General features: G+C 38.9%; 1 protein-coding gene across 1 annotated transcript; it reads right to left on the bottom strand.

Moving 5' to 3' along the window:
• Positions 1–17429: 17429 nt before the first annotated feature.
• Positions 17430–18620, bottom strand: tal1 (T-cell acute lymphocytic leukemia 1; the record flags this gene model as incomplete). The annotated part of the gene is made up of 3 exons (XM_080833109.1): positions 17430–17863; positions 18199–18281; positions 18538–18620. The coding sequence occupies 3 exons, from the start codon at positions 18618–18620 to the stop codon at positions 17430–17432; spliced, it is 600 nt and encodes a 199-aa protein (XP_080689235.1).
• Between the last annotated feature and the right edge of the window lie 2227 nt (positions 18621–20847).

Below are 20847 nucleotides of genomic sequence, written 5' to 3'. Positions count from 1 at the left end.
GTGTGGCTGTTCAAGCTCATGTTAATTTATCTTCAGTATAAACCTGCCATTGAAAGACCGATAAGCACACATCACCAAATATATTGTCAAAATACACCAGTTAGAAAGCTAGCTAGCCTTAACGGTTCCAACCGTACTGTTGTTGGTTGTTGCAAGACAACTCTTTTGGCTTTAGTTAGCTTGCTAGTTTTAATTCAATTCAGTTTTATTTATATAGTGCAAAAACATTTGAAATTGTCTCTAGGCACTTGACAGAGCCCAGAGTCTGAACCCCCTAGAGCCTGAACCCCCTAAAGCGAGCACTGAGGTGACTGGAGAAAGGAAACAGGAAGAAACCTCGAGCAGAACTTCAGCCCAAAGGGGGACCCATCTGCTTGGGGGGAAGAATGGAAGGGAGGAGAGAAGGAGAAGAGAGAATCAGGAACAAGCAGATGGATACACATATCAGAGGATAACACATATTAGCACACATGCGCCATATGTACATGATACATGATTCCATGTAACACAAAAGAAGGTATTAATATTTACATGAAATGTACAGAATTAATTATGCATAAAAAATGAGAGCCAGCAGTCAAAGTATTGTTTGTAGAACAGCTTAATGGGTATACAGAGTCCTCATAAGATTACTATTATAATGCTAAGCAGAGCAATGAAGCAGAAAACAATGTCAATGATGGCAATTGTTTATATTATATTAAGGGCAAAGGCATTCTATACATAAAACAATACGCACAATAGGAAGGCAATAGGCAAACTATCTAGAAAATTCCAAAGGGAAAAGCAATATCCAAGAACAGGCAGTGGTCAAAACACTGGTATATGAGCAAGAGTTGAAGTGAAAATGGCTTGAATAGCTATCCAACAGTTAGGGATGGGTTGCTCAACATTCATCTAAACTTAACAAAGCAGCACTGCTTCAAAGCTTTGCTTAACACTTAGTCACATGATGTTTGGAAACACGGAAATGGAGGAAATTAAGTCTCCAAAGATCATGTGACAAATGTTAAGCAAGACTCCGGAGGTCTCTCTCCTCCGGTCTCAAAAACGAGGGGTGTTTGCCCTGCCCTGCCCCATTGTAGGGGTCCATGTTATATGTTCACTGCAATGTAAAGCTTATGTGTTAAGATGCCTTGAATAATCTTTAAAGATGTGTTTTTTTGTTAAATGGATGATTTTTCAATTATATTTTGGGCCTATATGAATTGAGTAAACTGTGCATTGAAAACAGTAATACACAGGGCTGTAGGAAGCTCAGAACAACAAGTTGTAATAGGAATGCAAATCAAATGTATCTGTAAGAGGTGAATAAAAATTAAGCGAAATTCAAGTCTGAGTTAAGACCAGTGTGTAAAGCATCTGAATGACGGCACTCACAGTACAAATGTTATTGACCACCAGATGTTCCAATAGAGGAAGCTGTCAAAACATTGAAGCTCCAGCCCAATTTTGTCACTGTCTCAGGCGCCATCTTATATCCTCTCCTAACTACTTTTCCTTGACCTTTCATTTGGTCACGAAAAGATGTTTAGGAGAATTCATAAGAACTTAGGAAAAGACAACCACGCTGCTAAGAGAACCCGATTGCACTCACACTAGGCTACATAATGATGCGATGACAGATATTATTGACTTGGGTCATGTGGATTATTTATTGTTGCTGCCGCAAGGAATTGTTGGATGCCATTATTTCCTTTCCTTTCTTCCTTTCTTCTTTTCCTTTCCTTTTCTTTCCAGTGTACCCTATGCTAAAGGAGAGAAGAAGATCTTTTCCTTCAGCATATTGGCCCAATCCTAATGGCCATCCTCAGCCCTGGACCCTCACAGACTTCACCTGGTAAATGATGGAGTGCAAGAGGATGCAAGGGCTTGCAATGGTTTGAATAGGAAAGGGACAGCACCGTACCACGTTTATGGCAAACTGTTTTCATTTTTTAAATGCTTCTGTGTTATTATTATCTGTGCTTTTAATGCAGTGGCAGGCCTAAGCAAGGTAGTCTCCCAGAGGTTGGAGTGTTCCAAGCGTGAGGAGTAAATGCAGACAGTGGGAATTGTTTTACAGCCTCTATGCAAACGTCAGACCGCTCTCGGGAGACTGTATGACAGCTGGGGATGGCTGCTGCTCAGTATGCATACATAAGCAATGCCCACATTTTGGGATTGCTCCACCCAAAAGCACTTAACTACCTTCTTGACAAGCAAATCAAAGATTTAACGCAAAGATTTTTTTCCATTTATTTTACTCAGGCGCTTGGGAGAATAGAGGAGTAATTGGAAATTTGGATGGGGGAAGAGAGTACCTTTGTGATCATTTATGACTCCCTTTGTAAAACATACTTCTGTTCTGAATGTGTTTGTGTTTCTCACTCACTGTTCATGGGTTTGGACGACCCACAATATCGGTGGTTTTGAATCCAATGCCACGAAAACAATCTACACTGAAGAGATGTTGTCTCAGTTGGCAATTGCAGGTAAGCAATATAGTACTCTAAGTTCATATTAGTCTCTAATATATACTATATACCTCTGCTAGATCACATGTATTACTAATAGCACCATTCAGCTCCTGTGGTTTCACACAGGGGTATGCAGATGTCATGATGTCATGCTCATTGCTGTGATATCATTGCACACATCATAGTCAACAGAGTTGCTGAAATATACTGTCAGACTGAAATGTGTTTAGCCCCCCAAAATAATGTCTAGCACCCAAATCTTAATGGGCTTTACAAAGTTTTTTTTAATTTTGACATTGAATCCACACAACAACAGGGTTTTCGTAGCCTGAAAATGTGAACTATCCGTTTCCGGAGTAGAATCTGATGAGAACACAACCCTTATGCCACTGAGTAGACACATGAAGAATACCGAACCTTATGAAAACGTCAGACACGGCGGCAACATTATCCAATCAAGTTTCACCTTCTTTGAAGCTTCAGCCTGTGTTCCACAGTCTTCAGCCTTCAGCACGTCAATGGTGTCAATGAGTAGAAAATATATTCTTGATTGTCAGACACATCATAATAATATTCGGTTTCGTTGTGGGCTATAACTTGCAAAGTTAATATTAGAAATATATGAAATACAAATATTGAACATGAAAACATAAGACAAAAGAACAAGACATTTCTGATGAGACGATGGAAGGGTTGAGTAAAAGTGGCAGGGGATGGGCTAACATCGAACGGGTGCTTAGCGTGGGAACCAACTCATGCCACACCCACACCACTGTCCCCAAAATGGAGATTCAGGGAAATACCCTTTGCCCTGTTACACTAGCTCCAATGTGAATACAGAGCAGCAGTGCTCTACCCCCCAACAGACACTTTGTTTCTCGTCACTCTGATGAATAAACTGACACAAATGTATTGAATTCATTGCAGCCTCTTTCCAGAAGTTGTGTTTTCAGTATCGAGAGACCTACTTACAAATTTGATTTGCAAAACCAAACAAAAAAAAGTGAATTACCTACATTTTCAAACTGCCCTTATTGAAGAGAACATAAAAGCAAAGGTGAGGTAAAGCCAGACAGCGATAAGCTTTTTAATACAATTTGTGTCATACCACAAACAAGAGTTTAATGTACAGCCAGTCAAATTCTTGCATGTCCTTCTACAGTTTATAACGAGACAATTTGGCACGCACATGACAACTCAATTTATTTACTCAATTTATGTCTAAATCGATGGAAGTCAGAAGGCTTGGTTTGTACAGAATCAGACCTGGGATGACAATAATGACTGATGATTTATTTTGTTAATTGAATTTACTCATTTATTGACCCAATTTTGACGTTGTCACTCCTCCCATACTTTACAATAGCATTATGTGTACACTATATACACCATATACTGTATGGCACTGTACAAAGCAGAGGCTGGAATGTCCATGTTTATATATGATTGCTTAAGAAGACATGATTGGATGTCCACCTGCATGAATGAATTGAAACAATGATGCTCATCACATGTCCCTCTGATATTCCACTTGTGTGTAGCACCCTGTAGCAGTAAAGTAGGAAAACAAGTAAGACTACAATGCTTATTTACTTGCCCTACTAGATATTCTTTTATGACATATGAGAAGAAAAACTTGAATTTTGAGAATGAGAGTTGCTTTCAGTGAGATGACTAATAAGAGGTTGTCAGAGACATGTAGATCAGGTCACATGACTGTGACCTTGTCTTCAGTGCCATCACTTGTGATGTTCATAACAGTATTCTCATATATATCACTCCTGCAAGAGAACAGAAGTTATTTAGTAGATATCCAACCGCAAAGAATACTAATTAAGAATAGCTTGGGTTGAGATCATGCTCAATAAATTAAATAAAAACAATATATATAAAACAAAACAAATATATATAATAATATACAAGAGTATGAAAAACATCAAAGTGGTTTATGGATATACATTAGCCATGTAGCCAATACTAAGGCCAGTACTATAGCCAGTAGCCAGTACTAAAGCCAACCAACCAGTTACTGGTTAACTCCTCCCACTCTCAGACTTGACTCCTCTGTCTTAGTTCATTAATGTCTTCCCGTTTCAACCCTCTACCGTCTTTCTCTCATTTTCCTACAGTCCTCATCTCTCTTCTTGTTTTTCAGTCGTTCAGTGTTGATTCAGCAAAAAGAGCTCCATGCCCAGAACAGAGCTCTGGGACTTTGATTCCATTGCAAAGACTATTTTCCACCACTAGATGTACTCATTGTGTTTGCGTTCTGGGGTTCTGTCTTTACTATTTTCACTTCTCCTTGGTTTAGGTTGTTTTCCTCACGTGTGTTTGGTTAGGTTGGGCGTATTTTGCAGACATAGGTTGGATGTCCTTTGCCTTTGTCTAATGCTGATGTTGACAGTCTGCCAGTCGTGGGATCCATTTCTTGGATTGTGTTTTCTGGTCTCTTTGCCTGACGCCAATTTGCCTGTATTCTTTTCTTTCATATTTAGATTGTCGATTGGGTCTGATTGGCATAAACATGATTAAAAATGTGCAAGTTGTATTCTTTTAACTTGAATAAATAACCAGCTAGAGCATACTATGTAAACGACTGAAGGACTGTTGTGTCCTCACCCATACCTCTCAGATTTGTACTGATTTCATGTTATGGACATGAAAAGCTGATCACTCCTCATAGCTCTATTCTGTCTTAGTATGCATAATGATGCTGTCCAAATGCCATCAACACCCTCTAGAGCAAGAGTGAGAAAAGAAAAGGCTTTGAAAAAATGCTGGTACATTTAACTCTTTCTCGATTTCTCAAAACGGCTACCTCACTGTCTTTTATTTATAAAACACATTTTCAACAAATGTTTGGTAGAGAGAGGATTTCACCCCTCAATCCACTATAAATAACTATATCTGTCATATTCACAGGGTTTCTGTTCTGCCATAGCATTCATCTTAAAGGGCATGCTGGGTTTGGCAGCTCCCCTCTGCATTTGACAACACAGGCTTTTTTTCTCAGTATTCAGTCCGTAAACAGTCGAAACCAGACCGTACATAATCAGGATTACTCTGTAGTCCAGTTATTTGGCATCATAGAGAAGGGTTCCTAACATTTATTGTATTATATTTCCAGTTAGCATATGACAAACTCCTGTCTCTGCCTTTGTGTTTTCATGACCCCATTCTTCATATTCACAATTTGGACAAGAAAGACTTAAATCTTAGACGTTCATCTTACCGGACCACATCAATAGTCGTCTCATAGGTGGATCCATTAGTCATTCCATACTCATTTGATATTCCAGCATCCTGCTTATTTTCCTGTCTAGAAAATTATACAAAACGTAGACTAAAGTAATATTTGTCATGTCTTATTATCAAAATTAAAAACCACCCTTTATAAACCACTTACAATATAACAGCCCCGATTGCAATATTCTACATCTCATATGAACACAGGCTAATACAAGTAACTCAATAATCAACACCAAGGTGTTAGTGTTCATAAGGTATGGTTCTGTGCTCTGAAGAAATGGCTCTTCAGACTAATGTCAGCTATACTGGTTGAATGCTATCAGTTCACAGGTCAGTTGTACTGGGGTTGCTGTACCTGCTCTGGCTGCACCAGGCTTTGTTTACAAGAAAGACCACAAAGACCAGGAAGAGGAAAACTGTAACAGCCACAATCCCAGTCAGCCAGTTGGGCAGCCCTCTCTGTGTCGTCTCTAAAAATGAGATCACACAAACATGTACTAAAGGAATTGTATGTCTATGTACTGTTTTTTACCCAGAAAGCTTTGGGTGTGTTAAATGAAGTACCAATTCAATTAAAGCAAAAAAGCATCCTAAACTGAATAATATCAACATGTTTAATCTTGTAATCTTTCTGTCCTATGTAATTTGACCAGTTTTGGGAATTCATATTAAATAACCAAGCTGATCTGTACTTTCTTAATAAGATGTATTGACACATGTGTGAAGGTAATCAAACAAAAGAACATAGGAGTGCCTTGCAGGAATCTTTGATGTCAACAAGGAAGCATTCTACATAAACCTATACCTTTGGCCTCAGTCACAACACTACTCTAAATCAATAGCTGGAACTAAAGGGGAGTTTTTCATGCAAAAACATTCAATAAACAAATCATGGAGACGCTATTTCGTCTGGGATATCACATTGGTTGAGAAAAGCACTTAACCTTAAAAATGCCTAGCAATGCCAAAACAATGTTTAACAATGGCTAATAAAACATATTGACCGAACATATGTACTACATAAGGGAACACATTTTGAGTGCCAACATGTAAAGACGATGAAGTGATACAGAAATTAAAACAGGTAAGCGCACGTACCTGTTTGAGCTGAAACCGTGCCCAACAAAATCAGCAGCCACCAAAAAACTGGAATTACTCTTCCCATTGTTGGTCAAAGCTGGATCAGAAACAACTTTAAAAAAAGAAAGATTTTAAAGATGTTTTTTAAAGAAATTGTCCTTGAACTTCCTCGGATGACTTTTTGCTCTCACCACTTGAGTATTACAGGTAGTCATGTGAACATCTGCCCACAGGACCCAGCCACAGTCATTCCATGCCCGTGAATGATTTACTAAGCAGGAAGGCACTTCTACATCAAATAAGACCTTTGTTGGGGAGACCATAGATGATTGTAACACTGTTTGTTCCAGTACTCCAAGGGTTTTGTATGACAGCTTGCCTTGTTAGAAATGCCTATGATGTTCACAGACCTCTCTGATAAAAGTGCACTAATTTGCTCTAACAAAAACATTTAAAAAGAAATGGTCATCATATTGATGACAAATTGTACTGTATACTTTATGGCCATAGACATTTTTTCTTTAAAAACAATTCAGGCAAATGACCCTAGGCTCTGCCTATGAACACTAAGAAGTCTGCTACCGGTTTTGAACAGCCAATCAAGATCAAGAGCCCTCTGCCTCTGTACAACTGTGCAAATTCCACCCAGAGAGACATGACAGATAGAGCCAAGGAAAAAGGAAAAAAAACCTCACTGATTTAGTCCCACTTTATACGTAGCACCTTTCAGGATATGGACTGGCACACCCTTGTTTGTCTTTCCTTTGCACTTTTAAGTCATTCCAAGAACCATAAAGTGTAACTTTAAACAAACATTATATTTCACTGTGCATCACATATTAAAAAAAGTTTAATATTTTGTAAAATTACATTGCTTGAAATGAAATGTGCAAATACTTTCATACCTCAAATTTAGCTTTTGGCTTCTTAATCTTAAGCTTTGCACTAAAAAAATCTATCAATATGCATGTGAAAGACCAAAAAGGAAATGGATGTAAAACAGGACTGAATAAGACACTGCCAAATGCTCAAGTGTTAGAGCTGGTGTTGTTACAACCATAGATATATAGAATTACTAGATACATTATCCGCGTTGCCGGCCAACGGAGTCGAACGTCCGCAGAGGTCGGCCATCTTACCCCGGGCAGATTGCTCACCGTAACATTGTTGTGGTAGTGAAAAATGTACTTTTTAAATAACCATAGCTTGCTCAATTTTCAACCGATTTTTAAACGGGTTGGTTTGTTATAAACGTCAGAGATGTAGCTATGACACTATATACATGTAAATACTTACAGTGCATGAAATGCCCCGTATTGTTATTCCTTCGTTTCTTATACTTATTATTCTTTGTACCGACTTCTGTGCTTAATTCAGCTCGAACACCTTAACGTAGAAACTTCATTCAAAATGTGTTGTGTAGGTCTTGTAAAGGACACTAGGATTATGTATTTCTCATATTTTTAAACGTTATACTTTTTAAAACATTAAAGAAAAACTAATACAATTTTTCCCATTGACTTACATTGGGCCATCATGACGTCATAATATGTCTTTAAACTGGCTTGCAACTGTGCTTCACTGACAATAATGATCTAAAGTAGGTACAATATTTCCCTATACAAATATACATCAAGAAATGATGCATGTTGAAATCCCCACCCTGTACAGAGATGTATTTATGACACTGCATACTTATGAATAATTATAATTATAACCATGGGTTTTCATGTGAAAATAACATTAAACAGAACAGATAGGTGTAATAAATACACACATGCACAAGGTGTTTTTATTACCTGAATACAGTAAAAGACAGTTAAAGACACAAAACTCAGGAAAACCATGACAATGTACAAGCACCGCCTCGCCATCGAAAGAGGCAGACACAGGCAGACCTGGCTGACCGGAGAGGTTGTGGGTACTGTACTTTTACAGTAAATTACTGGCTACTAGTTGCATTACTTTCACAATAATTTCACAGTTATTTATTTTAAATATTTCACAGTAAAGTACTGTACATGTTTCACAGTAATTACCTGTAAACATTTCACAGCAAAATGCAATGCAACTACAGCGGTATATTGTAACTTCACAGTTGTCATGCCATTGGATTACTGTGATATAGCGGTATGTAGCTGTGGAATTACATCGTCTTGCTGTATATAAATTACAGTAATTGTCCGTTTTGTTATGCTTTTTACTGTAAAGGTAAAGCAACTAGTAGCCAGAAATGTACTGTACATTTACAATTTAAATAACTCTGCAAAATACTGCAAATTTGACTTATAAACTGTGATTTATAAAAATGCACACGACAAATTCACATTTACAAAGTCCACGCCTCTCCTTCGAGCCTTGTTCTGAGTAAATGCCCAAGATGCACCTGTAAACAATAAGCAAAGACAACTTTCAGTTTTACAGATTTTATATTGCATTGTTTTTAAAGGCACATGCAGTGGTGCCCCTTCCCCTTTAACCAAATCGTACACCAAATAAATTAGTATTGAAAGCCAAGCCAGATAAGAAATTGGCTTCCATCGTAGGGCAAAGACCTTAAAATACAGTTCATAAATATATTTTAAGAAAATATCATCCTTAAATATAAATAACAACTATAGCAACTTTGTAGTGATTCATGAATATAAGCTTAATTTGATCAAAATGTAATTTGCTAGTTTGATGAAACATTCAATGACGGAGTACAATAGTAAAAAGTACAATAGTAAAAAGAGAAACACTTATTTTCCCCATCAGATGAAATCGTTTTTTGCCCCTTTGGCAAGGTGTTCTTTTTACCCCAACAGCCTGCTCCACTCTTGTTAACTGCCTCTGAAAAAGAATGGAGAGCAATTACTGACAGATACTGAGAGATAGTAGTCTAGCAAATACTCATGCATATCCTTCCTATTGACATGTAAAGACCACCAAATGAAAACACATAGTTTGCACCTTCCTAAGATATAAAATACTGTATTGTCTGTGATGCGAGCTTTTTGGAGAAACACAGCTTTGAAATGACTTAGTTGCTGCAGCTGGAGGCTAACATTAGCTCACTTTTGCGCATATTTGCACTAATAACTGCGTATTCTCGACCAAATAACTGGCACGCTATGCTTCTTAAAGACATCAGGGGACCATTACGAAAACACGTAATTTGAGCTTTCCAAAGATATGAGGCAAAGCTTCGCGGGGGTAAACGCCTTTAAAATGACTTAGCTGGTTACTGCAGCTGGTGGCCAACGTTAGCTAACTTTAACTTTCACGCTAATTCGCGTATTCTTCATCGAATAACTCGCACACTTGATCCAAAACATCGTTCATTTACTAACCCAGACAACAAACAATATTATAAAGTTGTGACAAGCTGTCTGTCAAACTTACCTTCGAGCTCTTCTATCATCCTCCGTGGATCCAAGTTCAACTGTCTCTTCTTCAGCCCACAATGCAGCGCAGTTGTTCAAACGTACAGTAATTTATTGGGTTATCTCAAAGGAGGATTTGAATAGAGTAGGCCTATATTACTGTGGAATAACAAAATGCTGTGAAATCACTGTATCATTTTTTTCACAGTAACGTACTGTGTCTATTGATTTCACAGTAAATTCTACATTACAACATGATCTTGTGATTATTACAGTTAAAGTATGTAAAGTTATAATACGATAATTTATTGTGAAATAGATAGGTACTTTATTTATATCTGTATGGACAAATTCTTGTGTCCACACAAATAGCTGGAAAGCTACAAACAGTCCTGAAAATCGTTCATGTTAAGCGATCTCAGTCACTACGACTTTACTTCAATGTTCTTCAATGACTTGGTAGATGCAATATTACCGTTATTCGCTAACAAATATCAACAGCAACGAAATCAGGAACGTCTAGTTTTTTCAGTTGACAAGATCATCTGCATAAAACGTGTTGTAATCATATTCATAATTATGATTAAACGTGTAAGGTTTACTATGGGCAGAGGCGAAGTTTGCCACCCGGAAGTAGGATATTTGTTATTGTGACGTCATGCTGAATTGTCGTATATTGTACATACTTAGAATAATTATTCTATTGTTTAGAACATTAAATGATTATTCATAAGTATATAGTGCCATAGCTACATCTCTGACGTTTATAACAAACCAACCCGTTTAAAAATCGGTTGAAAATTGAGCAAGCTATGGTTATTTGAAAAGTACATTTTTCACTACCACAACAATGTTACGGTGAGCAATCTGCCCGGGGTAAGATGGCCGACCTCTGCGGACGTTCTAGACTCCGCCGTGAGTTATCTAGTAATTCTATATATCTATGGTTACAACCATCTGTGGTCTGCCCTATAATAAAAAAGCAGTGTAACATGATATGAGGGCATTTATGGACATACAGTCATTTGTGAACTAAATCAAGATTAGTATATATTTTCTAACAAGCACCTAACACAATCTAATGGGTCGTGTAGGTTGTGTCCATTGAAGAGTTATGGTTCAAACACCCACTATGTGTTCCCTGAGGTCGGCACTTCTTTTAAGTTTAATCTTATCATGTCAGTGTATTTAAAGCTTAACACTGTAACAGTTGTTTTTTTGTTTGATTTACTCAAGTGTTGTGTCAGCATGGAAGCATTTAATATTAGGTATTGATTTACTCAGTGCTCTACAGACTGTCTAACCCCTCGTCACTGTTTAGCCAAACTTAGTCATGAGAGAAGGTTTCTGCAAAGTGCTCATGTTTTGTGTTTATCTCAGTCAGACATTATGCTAGAATTTCTACACATAGTAAAAAATCAGTAGGCTCCCCAAAATACTGGTTTTATTATATTACCAAGGGTGTGGTGTGTACCAAAGTAAAATAATTATCTGTATTGTATGTCACTTCTCTGCCCCAATAGTGTTGAGCAGGCATTGAAGCAGACAGGCACTGAAAGGTAGACTACATTGTGCTGATGAGAGAAGATGGGGAACTGAAAATAGGTGATAGGTATTGACTACAAGGGCATGAGACAAAACCCCTTGAAGAACACTAGGGGCATACATACATTAGCAACTGAGAATATAAGAGTGTGTGTGTGTGTGTGTCCGAGCTAAAGCTAACCAGAGCAACCACTAAATTAGCAGCTCCTTTCAACTAGCCCTCTCTGGCCCGCCCACTCATCAATGCAGCCCCGCCCCTAGGGAGGCCTGGCTGTGATGATAGGGCTGATAGTGTCAGTGAGGGACTCCTCTGGGAGCTCTATGCACTACCCAGTGGATGGGATGAGAACCAGACCTTTTCCAGGTTCTCTAGAGCCCCACAGACCCCTGAAGGTACACCACAACTCATCCACTTAACAGTGAGAGGCCCCTTAATTGATTTTTTTCTCTCCACTATCTTTTCATTATCTCCATCAGTGAAAATTCTTTCCCATAGGAGTAGCATTCCCATAGGAGAATTATTGAAAACAAATTAATTATTTGTAAATGATTTCTAATAAAGGGGATTATCCAGAAACATGTGTTTCTTTACAGAATGCAATATATATATATATATATACTTAGCATCAAAACAGACAGCATAATTCTGAAGCCTGTAGTCAGTGTAATGTAGTCTGCCTTTGAGTCAGACGTTTGAGAAGGCTGTCTGCATACAAACACAAGTGGGTCAACTGCACCATGTCCACAGAAAAAATGATTCCGAGGCAACAGACATCTTTAATACATTCTATTAAAAATGTAGTATGTTATCAGATTTATCAGACTAGCAGCTGGAAAACCTTTTCAATATATTTAAAAAATGTACCTACACATATAGATGTGTGCAAAATGAAACCAACAAACATAACTATTCACACATGAACACACCTACAGTACATGCATGAAAATACCTCCAAACCCATCCAAACACCTACACGTACAAGGGCACAAGAGCCTTAACACACTCACTTTTGCATATGTGATCAAACACCTCCTCTACTTTAACCTCCTCTACAGTTAGTCACTGACTCGTTCTCTCTTTCTTTCTTTCTCATATGAGATACAGAATGGAATATATGTGTACGTAGCATATGCATCACACACACACACACACACACACACACACACACACACACACACACACAGAGTATATTTCTATAGGGCGAGGGTGAGATATAGGTGAGTGATGCGTGAGATGAGCTGGGATACAGGGGGGGTAGATTGGCAGAGGTTGGAGGTGTGTCCTTGTGGAATTGGGGTTTGGATGATGAGCTGGGAACCGGTGAGTCTCTACTTGTCTGGCCCCGCCCTCCCATCCCTCTGGGAGCTGTGGGCCATAAACAGGCTTTGTCATGGCAGAGGTTTGATGCTTATCATTTGGATCCAAATCATCCATAAATTGAAAACAGACAGTGACATTCTGGCCTTTAACCACTCAGCCACAGATCAGTTGGTTCCCACGTATAAATCACTTGTTAAAGAGGGCAACTGAGACCATTCTGAGCACCTTCAGAGCGTTATTGACTATTTATCTTCATTTTTAGCTAGGGTGATTATCAGTTTATGGGTCATTTTGATCTTTGAATTCTGAAAATAGTCTCAGATGACTGTCTCATTTACTGATGTAATTTACGCATGTGTGATGAGCAAAGCAAACAGTTTCTTCCCAAAATATGTTTTGATATTGTAATATTGCTGCAATGTCTGACATTCATAATAAAGGATCTTTCCACTTAACGTTTTCTTTTCATTCCTAAAAGCTAGTAATATCAGAAGTAAATTCTATGATATTAAGATGATCACTTGATTTACTTTCTTTTTAGAGCACCACAAATGTTTGCCAAAAACTTGAAACTAAAAATGACCAACTTGTGTTTTAGGCAGCCGTGTGATGTAGTTTTGATAAATGTTCCAGCATATCCCGGTGGAGAATATTGTACCTACCACATTTGTGCTCCATACAAACATATACATAATAACAAACATATAATAATAATATAATATTGATAATAATACAAGGACTTTCTATTCCCTGTATTACTCTTGTCAATGTTCCTGCATTAGACATGACAAGTCTTTATGTCATTATACAAAATAAGGACTTTCAAGTGGCATTTCACACAGATATGGTTTGGTGCCATGGTTTAACAATCCAAAACAGTGGTCTACATTTTAGTGGCTAAACATATTGATATTATGTTTGGATATACTGAAAACATAAATCAATTGATGCTCATCACTTTGTATCATGCAAACTTGCTGTAGATACATTATACAGTTTAATGATTACAATAAGGAAAACCTGGCCTTACTAGCTGGCGAGGATTTGACCATACCTTGCCCGGGACCTATTTTCTCAATACTTCATATGCCCACCTTTATTTTGGCAGACTCAATCCTCTTCCAGGATACCAGTGTTGCATGAATTTTTGGAGACAATTTATTTGATCTGCTCTTGAGGGGTTTTGTCTCTCTACCTTTCTTTTTGAAATATCCCAAATGTGTTCTATTGGATTCAAGTCAGGCGTCTTACATAGCCAGGTCATAGTTTTGACTTATTTTCTTCTTTCAGTGCGCATCATCATGCTGAAATGTTCCACTTCTGCCAAGCATCTGGAGACTAGGATTCATCTTGTCAGCCAGTATTTTGGTACATCCATCCATCTACAGGAATTCATGCCCCATATCATCACACTCCCACCTGCATGCTTCACTGTTGGGACTGTGCATTCAAGGTAGTCCTGGTCAGGCTCCCACCAAACATGCTAGAGATACACAGTAACATCATTATCTATATCTGTGTCTGAATCTGTTCAACCAACAAAATTATCTGTCTCTCTATCTGTTTTTGGATAAGAGGCAGGAATTGGGCTTGGTTTATACCTGAAGGCACACTGAGTCTAACCTAATTTTCATTGGCAATGTAATTGATATGCCTTAGAAGCATCAAACTGATATTTGTATTTATGTATTTGCCATATACTGTAACGTGGTGCAGTGTGACAGCTAGGAGCCTGTGTAAGAAGAAACCTGTGTTTTCAACAACTGAGTTGGTCAAGAGGTCCTGACAAATAATTTCACCCAAAGTTTCTGTATTTTGCTTGGCACCCAGGTGGTTGTCTGGGTATGGTGCTTTTGAATTGAACGCAACTACAACAGTGTATTAGGACCGTTGTAGGAGAAAACAATCACGAAACCGGGAGGGCCAGGAGGGGGATAATATTCCAAGAAAAAACTCGAAATAGTCGACTACGAGAATAAAACTCAAATATTCAATGAGATTTGAATGTCAGAAATGTACGAAAACGTGTCCCCGAACGGCAGTGTCCACACATTTCCCACACTTTCATGCTGTCTTCATACTATAGCTACTGGTTGGTGCAAATAACTTGGACACAGATACTGTACTAAATAATGCAAATGCATTATAAGTTGCGCCAATGGGATAGAAATAGCATAGTTCCTGTCTGAGAAGCTACACAGTAGCCATCTGCCGTCTAGCGTTGCCATTGAACGTCAGCCATCTATTGAACGCTCCCTTTAAAGTCAACTGAACTTGCTACACAGCCCGTGTCGCGTTCAACGGCATCATTGAGAGCACCCAGCGTCAACATGCACCTTGAACCAATTTCTTGATGGCTGATGCTAAAGCTAGCTATTTCGGAAGGGAAGAAGCAGCCAATATCCTGCCTAGTCAATCACTCAAACATTGGGTGTTCATGATGACTCGCTACTAATTTCATTTTAAAGCAAACAGTATTTTATTGGCCTAGGCCTACTCATTTGACATGTTCCATACTGTCGCACTTCCCATATGTAGGTATAGGTATTTCCTGTTTATTGGTGACGTTTTTGATGTGATGAGGTTAATCCAGTTTTGCAACGTGAAGCGATGAGGTTTTTTAAAGAAAAGAAAAAAAAAATTGCGGGTAAATGTTTTACTTTTTTTTTGTCACAAATATTTGACTTTATAATCTCAGAGAATATCTAAGTTAATTAACAATTTCCATCTCGGAATTTCTGAGTTATTTATCGGAATATTATCCCTCTCCCCCAGCTCCGCGTATTTTCTTATACATAGGCCTATATGGCCGAGAAATTAGCTAATTTTGAGAGAACGTTATTAGATTAGAATCACTTAAAGATTTTGTAGCATTTTGTTGCATAATCATTGTGGGTTTTTATCCTCAAGTGCCTACAAAATAATGAATCTCCACACGTCCAACATATTTCTATAAATAGGCCGAGCACATATGTCGTAGTCTATTTTAGCGTACATGATTATTGTGATGCATTGAAAGAAATGCTTTCATTTTACGCGATGCTTAATATCAAAGTCAATGTCTGGTTTATGGTTTCGATGGATTTAATGATCTTTAAAACATAAATGCGAAAATCCACGTCCCACGTTTTCACGACAGCCTAAATAAACAAGCATGTAGCCTTTTTCTGATATTTTAAATAAATCACACCCCTTTCATGAGCATTGAAGTAAAGCGCGCTGTGGGTGAGATCGGATCATATGACAACTGGAGGAATGGGATAGGGCCTATAGTGTGCAGAGAGTGAAACTAAACTGCCACGCATTCACATTCTCTCATTTTCATCTCAACATTCCGACTCAATTCAGCACTTTGTAAAATCCCTGGTGGTCACCTGGATCCTGGCAGGTAGGTCTACTCTTGTCCTCGAGGGCAACATCTGTGAATTTGGAGTGGCAGGAATCAGAGTGGACTTCATATCACAGTACTATTTAGTCCAAATACCAAGTAGGCCTATGTGACTTTAGCCAACAACATTCACAGATAATAATGTTGCCCCTGGCCCCTATATTGCTGCTTGCTATATTTTATAAAATGATTTTGTCATTGAATCTTTATTTGTATTATAAGTAGTAGTGGTAGTTGGAGTAGTAGTGGTAATTAGAGTAGTAGTGGTAATTAGAGTAGTAGTAGTAGTTGCAGTAGTAGTAGTATTGTTTCCCAGTTTCATTCAGTCTGCGGCAGTCTGAACTTTCAAAATAAATCATTGACCATGACTGCATTGCTTTGATTTTATTTTTACATAATATATTGTCATATAACACTGTATCATATTCATGGATGTTTTTGCTCGCCAACGTTTTCTACAACATACCAAATACCATGGTTACCAAATTCACTGGTTAACTACCAGGTGAGTACAATTATTGTGTGATCACTGTTTAAGCAGTGAAAAACAATACAAATATATAAAATGAGAAAAACAGTGGTGGTGAAGACCAGTTCAGCGTAACAACATTACAACAGGGCCTGAACCCCCGGGACTCTCCTGTGCTCTTTAATCAGAGTTCAAAGTTCAACTTGGTAAACCTCTATTAACACATTCAAAATGTGGACTCCCCTAACAGCCTATTATTTTGAAGTGCATTGCATACTAATGAAAGGGGCTGGAAGTCTGTTGAAAGTGCAGACATATCAACAATATTCATTCAGTGTATATATTGTTACGCTACGTGTACACAGTACCATGGCCCATTATGTGGTGAAGTCTAAAATTCTTCCCACATCACATCAGCATTTTGGCAAATGGCTTTAAAGAATTTGCCAATAAACCACATCCCTCACTGAGGTTAACATGGTATGCACCAGTTTCTCAATCAGTTTTTCTGTTTCTGATTTCTCCACTGTTCCCTTCTCTGCACCAGATTCCATCACCGTTGGCTGTCTCCATCTAAGTGCAGTGTTGGGTGCAGTCCCCGTGAAGTGGGCCGTGTCTCAGAGTAGGAGTCCAGGTCCTCACAGAAGCTCTCAGCACTGGTCTCTTCATCTAGCAGACTTCCACAACTAGAGTTGGGGGACAGCAGGCCCTGCGTCAGCTCCTCCTTCACCTCCCCTAGGTGGTTCCTCTCGCTTCCCTTGCCATCAACCCTTTCCAACACCGAGCCCTCCTGGTCAGTCAGCAAATTGGCCAGGAAGTCAATGTATTTCATGGTAAGGCGAAGGATCTCATTCTTACTGAGTTTCTTGTCAGGTGGGTGTGTGGGAATGAGCCCGCGGAGCTCAGCAAATGCCCCGTTCACATTCTGCTGGCGCCAGCGCTCACGGCTGTTTGTAAAGACCCTGCGGACAATCTTTGGTCGAGAACCTGTTAAGAAAAAGAAAAAGAGGTCAGTATAAACTCTTAGAGGACAAACACAAATGGAACTCCTATGCTCTATTTTCAAACAGAATTAATTTAGTTCATGAACAGACTTAAGAACTGGGAGTTATAGCATTTATTAAAACCAAACTATGAAGTTGCACTTTTTTTTACAAAGCACATTTTCTCAAAACTGTGCACACAAACGACCAAACCATGCACATTGGTTACAAATTGACAAAGTGCATGTTAAATAAATGCAGAAAAAAAAAGATTAAAAGATAAACACATCCGGGCGTGTATAAGGCTACGATAATGAAATAGATCTCAAATGCTCCTACCGTCTCTGATTTCAACTTCATAAGGTCCAGAGCGACGTTTCATGTGATTGGGATGCGTGTCAAAGTGCTCTCCGACGTATCCGCTGAGACCGAAATGAAAAAAGACAAATATGAAATATCCTCATTTTGGACAATGACACAGATCATCAGCCCTATAGCCTCTAAACGTATAGCCTAGCTATTAGTCCTATAAATATGAGAACATGCATATTGGTAACTTTGCCTATTGCCTTGACATACATTTTCATAATAATTTAAAATCGTAAATGTGGGTTAATGGTTAACTGCCAAACAACATAACAGCAAAAAAATGGAGATCGATTGTTAGGCATAGGCTACCTGTTCGTAGTGAGCGGTGGTGAGGTGTTAAACAGCATCGCTCGAGCTGGGGAAGGTAAAACGGGTGGAATTTGCTGCACCATGCGAATTTCCCTCGGCGTGTCCTGTGCAGGCAGTGGCAAAGAGATTGGTAATCCGTACAGCACCGTGGTCTGCACCTAATGGCTACCGTCTGCCGTATTCCCCCTGCATTTTATATCTACAGCCCCTCCTCTCCCAACAGTCCAATGGCACTTCCTTTTTCATCCCGCTGTACGCCGTTTCCTTAGTAACACCATTCATTATGCTGGTCCTGTTGAAGTGGTCCTCTGGGACTGGAAGGCGTCTCTCCTCCCCCCCCCCCCCCCCCCCCTTCTCTCCGTTTACTTTCCGCTGAATCCTTTGCTGTCGTGCTGGCTGTCGTGTCTTCCTGCTTCCCGCCTGTCACGCAGTCCTCTGCGCTCCTAAAACCTTGAAAGGCAATTAAGATGTCGTGCCGGACGCCAAAGGCTCCTCCGAACTGAGAGGACATTGCTATGATTTCAGTTTGCAAAATAGTTTGAGAAAGAAAAAATAAGGTAGAACTAGCAAACACAGCCTGCCAATGTGCCACGTTTGTTCACAACCGTCGGTCGTAAATTCTGGGTTTGAGATCACTTTGAAAACAGTAACTTGCCCCTTCAGTTTGACAGTTTTTGATACCACCGAATAAGAATAATTTAGTGTCAAGAACGGACGTGTTTGCGAAGCTGTAATTGCAGCCTACACTGTGGCAGACGGGTAGGATTGTGACATTATATAGGCTACTCGAATGTTGAATTAAGTTACACATCCTCCTTCATATCCTACGGTAACAGTCCCACTGATTTGAGGACGTATTTCGTCAACATAGCCCGACATTAGGCCAGTAGCCTGCATTTAATTTGCGTTTGTTCTGTCAATGGTACTGTATTTGTACGGGTGTAGGTTGTCACAAAGCATAAAACAGTATATGAAAATATGCATATAGCCTAAAAAACAAAAAAAGCCTACAAATCCAAAAGTGTTACTTTCGACCCATGCCTAATGTCCGTCCATGCCTGCATCACTGTAACTCAGACCCAATGGTTGTAAATAACAGTGTTTTACAGTGCTTCTTCATTGCTCAGACCAACACTAGAAAATGTAGTCCCTCTTCACAAATCTCAAATGCCTCCTTCAGTCATTGCACCCTGTAACCATCCAGAATTGCCAACGCTGGCTTTAGTGGAAAACGGGGGGAAACGACATAGGCTATAGCCTACCTGATTTCTGATTTAAAAACAGATGACTGCCAAAATTGTTTTGCAAGGCTAGACATAATAAATGTGGGCCTTTTTGTCTTGTAAAATTGTGCGGATTCATAGGGTGAAACAATTTTGTAGCGTTTCTTTATTAAACTAGTTTACCTTTCACAACCAGAAGAAGCAGACTGTCCTGTTATTTTGCCTCATTAAAAGCTCCGTCTCAACCCGATAAATTGAAAGCATCCACACTGTACGAGCAAACCCTTACGGAGGCTCAACATAACATATGAAGCCGTGAGAAAAATACAATATCGAATCAATTCCGAATAACCTTAGTCTACATCCGCATCCGATAGCCTAGGTTACAGATGTCTATTTTAACCGTTTGACTTGGCAAAATGGGCCAAATTTTGAGCTACATAACCAAAAATTTGAGAAAAACTAATTATTTCCGATGACTGGTCAATGACTAACCAGCAATGGTCCGGTTTGTCTGGTATTAAACCGTAGAATAACATTCTTATACCGCGCTAAGGTTGTCATTGATATGTATGCAGAGCCATTTTTCATCCATGTCTGAGGTTTAAGATGCAGTAAAAGCGCTGGGTGGGAGCTAAGGTTAGTTCTATAGGATAGGCTATAATTCCACATCTCATTTAGCTCATGCGCAAGAGCGCGGCAACAATCTGGTCTGGCAAGATAAGCGTCAGCAGCGGCCACTGCATTTGATAATCCCCTAAACCAATTATTTATGAAACGATTCAATATTATTTAGCTTTTTATCAAGCGCAAACACGGAGAAAAATACAGCCTCAATGTAGGCTTCCTTTTTAAATAGAAGCATGGGCTAAATTAACACAACGGAAAGTAATATGGACTGTTTAATTTCATTACGCCCATTTGCTTACTTAATTGTCTCGTTGTTTTCACATTTTTACAAAACTAACGTTGTATAGCCTACGTTTTTTAGGATAAAAGCGTCTGCTGAATACCTTAACTACTGCCTTGTTACCCTACTTATAGGCTACCCTACATATATGAAAATACATTAGTTATACAAATGCCT

The sequence above is a fragment of the Sprattus sprattus genome, assembly GCF_963457725.1.
Source record: "Sprattus sprattus genome assembly, chromosome: 2".
In the NCBI taxonomy this organism is placed as follows: Eukaryota; Metazoa; Chordata; class Actinopteri; order Clupeiformes; family Clupeidae; genus Sprattus; species Sprattus sprattus.
Note: the sequence above shows the minus strand (reverse complement) of the source record. Positions and strands in the feature narration are given on the sequence as shown.